This window comes from Lissotriton vulgaris, chromosome 7 (assembly GCF_964263255.1).
Source record: "Lissotriton vulgaris chromosome 7, aLisVul1.2, whole genome shotgun sequence".
Classification (NCBI taxonomy): domain Eukaryota; kingdom Metazoa; phylum Chordata; class Amphibia; order Caudata; family Salamandridae; genus Lissotriton; species Lissotriton vulgaris.
In genome coordinates, this window is record NC_141695.1 from 721,617,456 (window position 1) to 721,630,974 (window position 13,519).

The following is a 13,519-nucleotide window of genomic DNA, read 5'->3' on the forward strand; positions in this document are numbered from 1 at the left end:
GATCACACTCGGCAACTCTGGGCATTAGCTTGCCTCCTCTTCACTAACGGCCCCACCAGACCGCCGGGGATGCCTGGTCTCACCCTGGAGATACCCATTAAGGGACCATCTCTCAGGGAAGCCAGGAAGGGTTTCGCAGCGGTCGAAGCGCCTTGGGACCCTACGGGTAAGTAGTGCGCTATATAAATGCCTATACATTACATGAGTGTAAGTCATGGTCTGAGACTGATTGGATGACAGCTTGTGGGAATTATTTTGTTTTGTCAAATGTCAAAGAATTTATTGTCGGTGGGTGGTCAAAGGAAAGTAACTTGTGTTCAGAATTTCAACCTTTTTCTGAAACTGCATAGGATCTCTCTATTGAGGACGGGGTGGTGATGAAGTGTGACAAATGTTTGTCCCCAGATGTTATTTGTCCGTTGTTAATAATGCTCATGAAGGACATCTTGGTTCAACTATGACAAAAAGAAGGATTAGAGACCATTATTGGTGGCAGTCTATGGACGGATGTGGACACAGTGGTAAAAGAATGTGTAGTGTGTAGGAGAGCAGAAAAAGGGTTCAAGGTCGTGACTCCACCTCTACAACCGATATCTTTGCCTGAGAGGCCACGGACGAAGGTGGGTATGGATATGGTGGGACCTATTCATTTTCTTCCATATCACTTATGTTATGTGTTGATGGATTACCATAGTAAATGGCCAGAAGTACATTTTTTTTTTTCTTCAGTTCACATGGCTAGCAATGCAGTGCGTTTCTTGAAAGGTATTTTCTTGAGGGAAGGTTTCCCAAAGTCTTTTATATCAGACAATGGGACTCAATTTGTAAGTCGTGAGATGAAGCGGTTTCTGGAGGAATCTACCACACAAAAACCAATGGTTTGGTGGAGAGGATGAATAGAGTTGTGGTTAAGTGCATAAAGTGGGACAAACAAATTATGATGTGGATGAAGTCTAAGTTGTGGTTTTATCGCACAACACCCCATTAAGGTGTCCCCTTTTGAGCTTCAGAGGACGTTGCTCTACCGCTGTACTTTTCCCCACCTGGTTAGCCAAAGCTGTAAAATAGAAGGTACTACAAAGCTGGGTCAGAGATCAATGCTACCGTTTCTTGTTTAAGGTTTATTTGTGTGATCTATTGGGTTTTTGTTTCTGCTTTGTTTTGCTTTTATGTCATTTTATTATTTGGGGTGGGTATTTTGTAATGTTAAAAAAAAAAAAGAGATACTATCATGTGAGCGTATGTATGCATTGGGAGTGTGGAATGTAGAGTGTGGGGAGGCGTTCCACAGGTGTCAGTTGGCGCCCATCCGGCAGAAGAGCATAGTGGTGGCTTCTTTTTAGGTCCCGCCTAGCGTTGCAGCGCGTGCGCTACTCGCTCCTCGAGTGATATTGTGCATGAGATTTCAGAAGGGAACTTGAACCCCGGCTGACATATTTCATTTGGTTGCGTCCACGTTTATGCTAAACGCTGGCTTCCCATTGGATCTGATGCATTTTCGTTACTGCCCTTTCTCCGTTTCGTCCAGCCTATCCGGACTGGGTCGTCTGCTTCACGGCTGTCGTAAAGCGATTTCTTATCTTTAGGTGGCCATCTGTTTCTAATTACCGTGGAGGGGCGAATACCTCCAAGTGACACAATGAAAACTCAGCGCCTCTCCCCGCCGCAGCGGCTGACTAGCCAGTGTGGTCTGACTAATGACAACGTTCCAGAGTTCGGACAAAGAACACACCCCTTCAAATACAGCCAGCGCAGTGCCATCCTTTCTTGTGCTGCATGCGGTACTTCTATTTACAAAACACATCTTCATCTCTTTTGAAAAAGTGGCTGCTGTTCAACGGGTCACTCTTCCCAGGGTGGCACTGACCTCGCGGAACCAAGAAGCATCTCCCCGTTGACCCTTGGGTGGGAGTCAGCAGCATCCTTGATGCAGGCAGTCCCCGTGCAAGTGTCCCCTCGGTCAGGCAGCCTGGGAAGGCTGGCGCAAGCACATGTCACTGCGGATAGATCCCCACAGCCCACGCGCCTCTCCCGGCACAGCGTGCATAATCACATTCCTAGAGGGAGGGAGCAGATGGCAGCCGCCATGGTAACCGCACTCCAGCCAGACTATTGGCAGAGGTGCCAGTGACTACTGCCGATTGGGCAACACACGCTCCCTTTGTGCTTGGGCTCTTTCCTCTTTTTCAAATCTCAAGTGAAGGGAAGCACAGTGTCTGGCACAGGCTGCGCTGCCTAGCAGGTGCGTTCCGTGCTCCACTTCGGCATTGTCATGCAGCGCAATGATGGAGCCGGCAGAGAATCAAGTGGCTGCACAATGGAGGGCTGTTGTGTGCATGCCACATGTTCCTTACCGGCACAACAGCACGACTTACAAGGGAAAAGCACAAGTTACACAAAAGGGGTCATTTAGACATTGGTGTTTATACAGAATACCACCAATCCCAGCGCAAATTACACTGCACCATGTGAGGACCACATTTTTACAACTGGGGGTTCCCATTCAGAGTGCTGTGGCATTTTGTGAGGTAATATCGCACTCAGTACATCAGCGGCATGTCAACGGGTGTGGACTTTTCTGACAGTCAGTCCTTGTTGTACACTTCGAAATGGAGGATAGCACAGTAATACTGAATGTTGTTCCACATTCTATGCTGCAAGAAAAGCTATTTCTTGTCTTTAGGGGCCCATCTGTTTCTAATAAGCATGGAGGGGCGCAGCCGAAGAGGGGACGGGGTTACTTAGGAATTTGCCAAACTTTGCTTCAGTTCTCCGAGGGCTCAAAGCTATTCGTATTGGAAATAATGATGACTTGTATTTATGTTTTAAAACCCAAAACATAAATAGAAGGCATTGTCATTTACATTGCCAATAGCTCAAAATCGTGTGAATGCGAGACCTATTGCATTGCAAATCCTTGTTATTACCTACACTTGAAATAAACTTACTGCGTGTTATTGGTGCATCACAACACATGTCTAAGGCGAGTGTCCGCAGAGGAGTGGCAGTGAGCTAGTGTTTCATTTTGAATTTATGCTTTATATCCTTTCATGATTTACAACTCGATGACAACACTAAACCGTGTTACATGATGCAAGTAGTCTCGTAAGGTGACAAGCAACGCACTAATGTACCGAAATATGCTGGCAGCTATCTAGAATCTTTGATTCAAATTGTTGCTGAACTACAATAATTGTTTTCTTTTTCAGGTGAAATAGCCCTTCTGATGAACCGCCCACGTGCAGCCACAGTGGTTGCGCGTGGCCCTCTGAAGTGCGTGAAACTTGACCGACCACGGTTTGAACGTGTCCTCGGACCCTGCTCCGATATCCTCAAGCGGAACATCCAGCAGTACAACAGCTTTGTGTCCCTCTCTGTTTGAACCGCATTCGTTCTCCCAAATCGAACCAGCAAAAACCGACACATGCTTCACAAACGCAGACTGCTTTTGTTTCCATTTGCAGCGCCCGACAGCCCACCGGTATTACAGCTTCTGTCTGTTCAAAGCAAAAACACAGGAAAAAGCTCCCACCGCTTTTCTTTTTAAATTTTGGTCATTGCTGGCTCTGCCGTCTCCTTCATGTATAGGAGGAGTTCTATGGAGACTGTAGCTGTCATTGCTTGTCTTTGTGCAGAATATAGTGTCTCGCTTTGGCAGTGCGTGCTGTGCTGCTTTTGGTGTTGGGCATCTGTCCTATCGCCAACAGAAGCCCTAGATTAAGGATGTAACAGTGGAGAATATTTTTTTAATGATGCAAATTATGTAAACCTATTTTAGGCCGTGGTCACAATCTGCTGTATTTCTTAAAAATTAAATGATACAGGCGTTCACTGTTTTTGAGAATGAAATTGTATGGGCTCAGTAATACATAGGGCATCAGCTAGTGGGGAAATGATACAAGATCTAACAAGTAAGCCCTGACGTTTTTTTTTTTTTTAATGAAAGCCTTCTTTTCATATACGTTTTCCTGGGTGTGGGTTGAGGGAATGAAAGGTGCCATTTCCAAAGTGGGTACCACCATAATCTAGTTGGTTGCCCAATCTCCTATTTTTTTTTATTTGTTGTGCAGTAGTCTTCGAGTAAGTATGGTTTGCTTGGTAAATTCTTAATCAGTTGGGTTGGTGTCAGTTTTCATACCTTTCATTGTGGTGTTGAAATTCAAGAGTAAGTTTGTTTCACCACACCAGCTTAAAGACAGGCATTTATTGTGATGAAGAGGGCGTTGAGACCGATGACATTTACGAAAGCAAAGCATAATATGAACTCGTCTTTCATGTCAGCAGCAGTTGTTTTAGTCCCTAGCTGCCCATAATCATGTATTTTGCATTTTACTGAAGCAATGAGTGCATACATTGAGATTCCTGTTGCCTACCTTTTCCACACATTTCATGTATTTGAATTAATGCTTGTTGCAGTACCTGTATATATATTTCAGTATTTCACTGGCTTTATGTTAATAATGTATGCACCAATGATACCAATGCACGCCTGGCAGGATTCTTCTATGTCATTATGGATGGTTTTATTTCCTCAGTTGTTTACCAAAAATGCGTTGTTTCGTGAACCTTCAGCATATCTTTTCATGTTTGCTTTCCCATAATTTACTGGTGGAGCTTTTTTATTACACAAGTCATGAAGCTAAATGGTTCCTTTAACCAAAATAACTGCAATGAAAAAATACAACTAACACAGATGTAATTATGATGCTCATGATACTAATAGGGCTGTCATAGAAGGTGAGAGCACCTAAACCGTGTAGTGCCCTTTAAAATGGGCATTTCTTGTATAACTTCAGTGGGCGGTGCCCATGTCATTCCATCAAAAAAGTTGCCCTTATTCAGGGTCTACAAATTAGCCCAAGAGGGCAAATTGGTTTTGCCTTCAAGGGACATCCAGGTTCGAGTTGGCTTCCTTCTGATCTCAATTGCCCATGGTGCTCTTTGTCTCCTCTCCCATTAATGGAGTGGTGCCTGTCCAGAAATACCCAAGACCAGTGCGGTAATGTTCTGGATAGAATTTTGATCAGTGTGTTAATGTAAGCCATTACCTCCTTTGTAAGTTCTCCCTTAAGTGCAGCAAACAGTTTTTCCATCTTCGAATCCCTATCTCCTAATATGTAGTAAAGAGTTTGGTTTGCAGGACTTGTTCATGCATTTAGAACTCGTTTGTCACCGAGGAAAGCATTTTTTGACCCCCACCCCAAACAAAATATGCTATTGAAGGATGCTGTTGACCATGTTTTTCCACGTTTCTGTTTGTGAGACAAACCTTGGTAACTTGCAATTATGGACTTCAAAGTAACCTGTTTATTCATGGTCACAAGTGATATGTATTTTTTGATTTCTGGATATGATTTTTTTCCCAGGTGGGGGGCTGTGGCAATGTACATAAGTGTGTGCTCTCTGCCAATGTATAATGTAACCTTTTGTGAATAAACAATTTTGGATTGTGGCATGGGTGGTTAAAACCATGCTTCAAGGAAGGCAAGCATGCCTGTAAGTAATGATTTTTTTTCAGTTAAAATGTATTTCTTAACATAATGAGCTCTATCCTGCAGTATTTAGAAAAGCTAAAGCCTGATTTGATCCTTGTCAAAGCACCTATGTAATTCAGCAATGTAGCTCTCCAGCGGCACATGTATTTACTTTCTATAATGACCCCACGTCAGTTTTTCATTCAATGTACTTTTAAATGTGTTGCAAAATGCATACTCTATTTTGTAGCTCTTCTACAAGATTTTGAAGTAAGAGACCCCGAATATTAATCTGTTATAGCTTTACCTTATTGTGTGCAATTTAATAATTCTTGAAATCACAATTGGCATAGTTTGCCTTAGCGAACATATTCAGGGCTTTTGAAGAACTTTTTGCTAGGCCACCTTTAGCGAACGTACCCAGTATATACTAGCCCTAGAGTGATAGCCAACCAGAGGACCATTTTTGTATTGTTATCAAACTATATAAATTTGATTTACTGTATGTGCTATTAATGGGTTCTGTATCTCTGCGTGAGAGATGTACACACATACATAATTCCTTTTGTTCTAGTTTGTCCTAAAGGCAGGTCGAGCAATAAAAAACTTAAATTCTTAAAGCCATGTGTTCTGCTTTTTATGTATAAAATATTTATAGCATTAGATTGAAGTCAATACAAACGATTTCTTTCTGAAAACATTGTAGGTTTGACGTTCATTCTTTTAAAAAAGAGAGCATTGTGTATTATGATACTACTTTGTCTACTAAGTGTGACATTAATCCACACAATTAAATGTGCCCCTTTATTTCAACAGATTACACACCTAATTCTGAATAATCCATTTTGTGCAGACAGTTGTAATTCTTGCATTTTCCTTCCTTCCCTTCCAGAGAGGTTGAAGACAATCACAGCTGTAGACATGGCCATAAATATGTATGGGAGAAGAGGTGTGGCCAATGCAGCCAAGATAGAGGATGCCTCTTAACTGCGCTCTTGATCTCCTCCTGAATTCCCCACAATTCTTGCTCCCTCAGTCTGATGGCATCCACATCCCCCTGCTGCCTCCCTGGACCAACACAATTGCTCTGCTTGGCCCTGTGCTTCTCCCCCGTAGCCGGGCCATCTGATGCCTTTGGGCCTGTGTTTCTAGACCCCAGGGGAACACTTAAGTGGTGCAGGCTGCTCCGCTAAAGTTGCTTGCTTCCCCCTCATCTGCTATGGTACCTTGCGGCATGAAACCAATCCTGCATGTAGGGCCTCCCTCACTATTACTCTCCCACGACGGTGCCGGATACGTGACTGCCATGTGGGGCTGTGAGCAGAGGGCTGCCTTGCCTACTCAACGGCCTGTATGACTTCATCTGAGGTGGTGACATGGTGCATTGCAGGGCTTGGCCCGTGATAGTAATTCCTGCTTATGCTGGGGTCCCAGAGGTGGTGCAGCTCCGCTGAGGGGGCTGCTGCAGTCCCCGCTCCTTCATAATTTTGCTCACCCTCCTGGCGGCCTACCTCGCTGCATGAGTGCTGGCAGCCATGGACATCATGTGCTGCATTGGAGCACCTTGCTGCTAACACGCACTACATATAGTGCTGATCTGGATGCATCTACTCCACGTATTCTGTGCTGGCTGTTACCCAGAGTCAATGGGGCCTGATGTGTGGGTCCGGGGCTTCGCGTGTGGACACCCCCTCTGACGGGAACCTGCATAATTTCATCAATCTCAATAGGGGAGCTTGGAAGGGCTGATAATTGGTTGAACGGTTGCGGGGAGGGCACCCTTGTGGCCTGGATCCTAGAGACGTGGATGCCTCCAGCCTGCCTCTTTTTACTTTTTCCTACAGTATTGGGGCCCCCTCCCATATGCTCCTTCTGCTGCCACTTCATCTCCCTCCTCACTGTGGGTAGGGGCGAGAGTCCACCTTCTGCTCTGGCGTGGCCCCATTGCCACTGTCGGGACTTCTTTGCCTTAGTCCAGGCCATGCCTCAGCTGCTTGTGCTGCATCAACTTTGGGGCAAGAAGGCTGAGGGGACTTATTAAGCACCCCACCCCACCCCACCTGCTACCTGCTGTACAAGGGCCTGTACGGACACTCACCGGCACTCTTGCTTACTAGCTCGCAGTCACTTGCTATGTGGCACCTCTTCTAATGGCCCAGTCCATGATCCCACTATACTGAGATGAAAATGTGGAAAGATGGACAATCTACCTCGACCTCCCAATCGAAGATTAAAAAATTGGCCACCTTTTGCCATCGAACACCACAAGTCCATGGGGGGGCAAGTCCTCCACGTCTGACCCGGTCTCCCCTGAATTGCTTCACATCCTTTAAGCCATTCATGCATCTAAAGAGGCACTGGGAACCAGAATCACGGAGGTTGGGGTGGATGTGGCCCTGTTGCAGCAGGACCGACGCAACTTTGCGAGAAGGGTCACAGAGGTGGAGTCTCATATATCAACTCTAGAAGATGACTCCACAAACATTAAAACCAAAGTCTTCGCCCTACAGGTCACGGTCAGGACCCTCAAACCTGAGCAGAGGATGCTGAAAATTCTTCCTTAAGGAACAACCTCTGCCTGGTTGGATTCCCTAACGGGGTTGAGACCCCTTGTTTGACAGCCTTTGTGGAGACCAAGAACCTGGAGGACTCCCTCTCGCCATGAGGTGTAGTGGAGCGGCCCCACTGCTCGCTAGCACAGAGGCCCCCACCTGCTTCCCCCTACCCAATGAGCATTCATATCCTCAACTACAGAGACCACAACACTGTATTTTGCCAGGCCCATGCCTGAGAAACGCTCTCATACCACTGATCGAAGATCATATTTCCCGACTACACGAAGGTGACCCAACAGCAACATAAATCCTTTGAAGTACAACAAAAACTCATAGCCATGTCTGATCTCTGTATTCTGCTCTTACCCACCAGACTGATAGTGGTGCACGGCTCCTGTACTCATTTCTTTGACACCCCAGAGGCGGCCTGGGAGCGGGGAACTGAGCAGCGGACCCTACGCAGCCATGACTTATCTCAATACTCAAGACTGGGGTCCTTGCCCGCCTCGCAGAAAACTACAGCTCCCTCCCATTCTCGCGGGCGCCACAGGTCGTGGGGTGGCCGGCCTTGTTCCCCAGCATTGTCGGACTCTGACTACCCAGGATCACATCCTCCCCCTGGGGAAGAGGCAGCCCCTTAGACATTTTCTGTGACACCCAGAAACCGGGTGACAACGATGCACATGGAGACTGACCACTCCTGATGCCATCATCTTGAACAAAGACTCTCAATGTTGCTCAGATCTCACATTTTCCCAGGATGCCTATAACCATCGATATCCTTTGTTTATCGTTCTGTATGGAGGAGGTCTCCTGCTTCCTCGAATGCCCCATTATGTACTCCGTGTTCATTAGGGATTGTTTTAGGGCGACAGATACTTCTGGGGTGAAGGTGTGGGATAGGGGGGGGGGTTGGTGGGTAATGTTTCACGGTTTCCTTGCTATTTTGTTTTCCTTATGTTTTGCTTCTCACATCTGCCCTTTCTCAGAGGCGCTCTAGGTTCCCCACACATGACACAGCGTGACCGCGCCCATGATGCAACACACCCTTCTTTAATGGAACGTCAGTGGTCTTTTAGACCGTATTAAGTGCAAATTGGTTCTCTGGTTTTTCCACCGACACCACCCAGACGTACAGGAGAACAACCTCTTGGATACCAAATGCTCCTTCTTAGGTAGGTTTTGGTACACCTGATTCTACCACGCAGGCTCCTGGGGTACGGCGATCCTTATACACAAAAATGTCCGTCCTGCCATAACCTAGACATTCTAGGATTCGCAAGGCCAGATGTGGGGGTGGCAGGTGGATGAGACAGTAGACAATACACTGTTTTTAGCTTTTGTGTCTTCCCCTTCCCTCCCCCCTTCCCTCCCATGCAAACCAAGACACTCCATGGCTTGACCCAAATTGTAGCCGTTCTGCCCTCTTGCTCCCTAATTCTAGGGGGCGACTTTGATGCAGGGATAAACCCACTCTCAGACGTCCTTGGCCCCGTTTCGCGGGACAGATGGGCCCGAGCCCTCACAGTATGGATGACCTCACTGGGCCTGTGCAATGCCTGGAGGATTTAGAATTCACAAACAAAAGCCTACTCGCATGTGATCTCTTCCATACGTTCGACGTCCCGGATTGACTACATCTTCCTTTCGCCTACCGATGTTTCGGCCACCGCGGGTTCATCGATGCTATCCTGGGGTGTTTCTAACCATTCTCCACAGGTCCTTTGGCTGGCTGGCCCATGTCCCTCTGGTCGCCCTGTGTGGCGCCTCAATCCTTGGCTCGTGATTGATAAGGGATTGACAGACCACTTCGCTGAGGAGCTTGCATCCTACTTTGATCCTTATACTGGCTCTGCGAGACTCGGGCACTCTATGGGCAACTAGCAAATCCACAATACGGTAGTGGTCGAGCAGCTATCTTAAACAAAGAAAAATACAGACAGTACGACATTTTTGAGCTAGAGGCATGCATCCTTAATAATGAGACCAAGGTGACCGTAGATGCAACTGAAACAATCATCCGCAAACTAGATATAGACAGAACTGCGCCCCCACCCCTAATTTCAAACAAGGTGTACCGATCCTGGAGGGCGACCACCCGACATATTTATGTTCACGGTAGCAAAAACGGGGCACTTCTATGTAGACTTGCAACCCGGGACATCGCGTCCCACTTCATCGCTGTTGGGGCTGACGACTCTGGCTCTGTGACCCAGACTGCCCCTGGTATCATGGCAGCTTTTACAGCCTACTACCGTCTGCTCTAGGCCAGTGCCCCACGTCCTCGCATAGAATGCATCCACCTGCTCCTCAATGACCTCCTGATTATAACTCTGATGGCAGCCCAGCGAGCTGCACTCGAACTACTTACAGATGGCAAAATCCACATCACCATCAAAAACCTTAATGCCGGGTAAACCCCTGGCCCTCTCTTTAGTATTACTCCACCATCCGTGACCAATTCGTTTCCCACCTACTTCGATTGTACGATGAGGCCATCAATAAAGGTTCCTTCCCCGCAGAATTTGATCTGATGACTATATGTTCGAGGCATATGAGCTGCAGATACTACACTATGCATTAGATCGCCACCTGGTGTTGGGCTCGGATGATTGCATGCTGTCTTCTTCGAAGAAGTCTTTTGTAGTCACGAGATAGGTGACTCCTCCCTTGGACGATAGTGCGCATGGGCATCCGCTCCATCCTTAGATTGTTTTTTTCCGCCACTGGGTTCGGATGAAAGTTTTCCACTCCGGCTATAAAAAGACTTCAAGCACTTCGAAGCGCAAAAAACTTCTCAAAACTTATCATACTAACTTTGATACCGACTAACATAGTTTCGATTCCATCAGCTCGATTCCAGTCGTCGACGCGGGCTGTTGGGTCTATCCACGCGGTGAGGCCTACACCTCATGGAAAGGATCGCATTTAAGAAATGCCCCCGGGTGTGGAGCAAAGTTTCCACACAGTGACCATCACTAGCTCTGCAACCTGTGCTTATCGCCAGAACACGACTAACCCAGCTGTACAGCCTGCTCGTCCTTTCGATCCAAGAAAACCATTGGCAATCGGAGGTCCCGTCGACACGACATGCAGAGATCAGCTCCGGAACCGGTGGATATCTTCGACGAAGAGGTTCCGCTCGTTCCTGAAGAAGATTCAGATGATCTCTAGATCGTATCAGAGGCAGACAACTCATATGACTCCATACCACCGGGTCAGCGCTTGAGTACTACTGCCCCTGCACCACACACAGCACCCAGATCGAAGGCAAAGGTCAACACTCCGCCTTCGGGGCCCAGTCGCGACCGAAAAACCACTTTGACAGCCCCGCCATCGAGCCCGGCTCCGAAGAAGATAACTAAACCTTCCTGTACCTCTGTACCAAGCCAGCCACATGTGCCGATCCCACCAGCTCCCTCGGCACCGAAACCGAAAGAAGTCTCGGCTTCGAAACCGTCGACTTCTAAAGACAAGGGTATGAAGCCAGCGTCCGACGCCTCGACGCAGACGAGACCAGCTTCCATTCCGAAGACCTCATCTTCGATACCGAAACCAAAAAGGCCTGATTCCGATGCGCCCAAGCCCTCGAAACAGCCTATGACACCCTCTGTGCCAAACTACGCCAAAGGACATTGTAACACCTCCTAAGGCTAAAGACAGACAGCAACCTCGTCCGGCACCGAAAAAATCGGCGCTGACAAAGGTTCCTCAAACAGAAGAACTTTTCCAGCCAGATCCTCTGCAAAAGAAGATCTACATCGACCCTAAGACAGGTCAGATGTCCACCATACCACATTAGAAGAGGAAGGCAGATGAACCATCCACTCCTGTGGTTCCTGCCAAGAAGAAGAACTCTGCCACATCCACTATGCACCCTTCTTCACCTATACTTCCTTCTCCTTCATCTCCTGCTCCTCTTAACAATTAACCACAGATTTCTCCTTCACATTCTCCTCTTTTATCACCACACTCATCTCAAAATTATGATGAGTAAAGTTTAGGAGGAGGGATAGACCAAGATTAGCCTTTCCCATACCCTACAGGTGACAGTCTGTGAGTACCCAAACCCACAGGATATACTAGACATTCCTGACCCACAGTCATACCCATCAAAGCCTTCTCCCCCAAAAGATAACATTGGATTTGGGCACCTATTAAACAGAGCTGCCATTTACCACGGGGTCACCATGCACTCTGACGAGGCAGAGGAAGATTTCCTATTAGATGCATTTGAACAATCACAGAGATCTGTTCAAATTCTCCCTATGATTAAAGGGGTCATCTAACACGGTCCAGAAATGTTTAAAGACCCTGTACGTACTAGGATTTTAAACCCTAGGATTGAGAAAAAATATAGGCCTGCACCTGCAGATCCAGCCTACATTAAAGGGCAGCTACCATTGGATTCCTTAGTCGCCTCCAATGCTAGGAAAAGGGCAAACTCACAAACTTCAGGTGAGGCACCTCCACCTGATAAAGAATCCAAGGTCATAGATGCCTCAGGCAAAAGAATAGCCGCACAAGCTACCAACAAATGGCGTATAGCTTATACACAAGCCCTCCTTTCCAGATATGATAGGGCTTATTATGACCAGCTGGAAAAACTGCTAGACCATCTACCTGACCAATATAAGGCATAAGCAAATGATCTTATACAAGAAGGGAAACTCATTTCTAATGCATCTATCAAGTGCGCACTAGACGTTGCAGATACTGCATCTAGAGCTGTAAATGCTAGTATAGTCCTTAGAAGACATGCGTGGCTACACATTTCAGGATTTAAACAAGAAGTCCAAACTACTATTTTAAATCAACCATTCAATCAAACCCAATTGTTTGGACCAGAGGTAGACCCAGCTCTGGATAAAATGAAGAAGGATACAGACACTGCTAAATCTATGGGAGCTTTAAAGTCCATACAAACTAGAGGTTCCTTTTGTCGCTCCTTCTACAGAGGGGACTCCAAACAAACCGGTGCAGACAACACAACATCCGTCAAATAAAACACACAAACATCCTCTAACAAAGGATATTTTAGAGGAGGATATAGAGGGAATAACAACAAGGGAAGAGGTCGAGGTAACAACACTAATCGAACCTCTTCCGCTACAAAACAGTGAATTCCCTCTGCTCCCCCAACAGCATTCCACTCCTGTGGGCGGCAGATGAACGCAATTCCAGCCTGTCTGGAACTTCATCACAACAGACAAGTGGGTAAAACAGATTATCCAGTATGGCTACTGCCTAGAACTTAGAGCAACTCCTCCACACATACCACCCAAGCAGCGTCCAATGTCTACAGAACACCTTACTCTGCTCAAACAAGAAGGTCTGTCACTTCTACAAAAGGACGCAATACAAATGGTTCCTTTACAAGAACAAGGAACGGGTTTACTTGCTGTATTTTCTAATTCCCAAGAAGGACAGGACACTAAGACCAATTCTCGACCTCAGACCCCTCAATTATTACTTACAATCAGATCATTT

At 46.6% G+C, this 13,519-nt stretch overlaps 1 protein-coding gene across 2 annotated transcripts in view; it reads left to right on the forward strand.

The window, feature by feature from the left end:
• The window catches only part of PRKAR1A (protein kinase cAMP-dependent type I regulatory subunit alpha), a 289,055-nt gene extending 282,961 nt beyond the window's left edge, over positions 1-6,094 (forward strand). For both annotated transcript variants that reach the window (XM_086930965.1, XM_086930964.1), the window contains one exon: positions 3,210-6,094. In XM_086930965.1, coding sequence (XP_086787091.1) covers positions 3,210-3,382 — 173 coding nt within the window. In that variant the 3' untranslated portion in view covers positions 3,383-6,094. The remainder of the gene's footprint in view (positions 1-3,209) is intronic.
• The last annotated feature ends 7,425 nt before the right edge of the window (positions 6,095-13,519 follow it).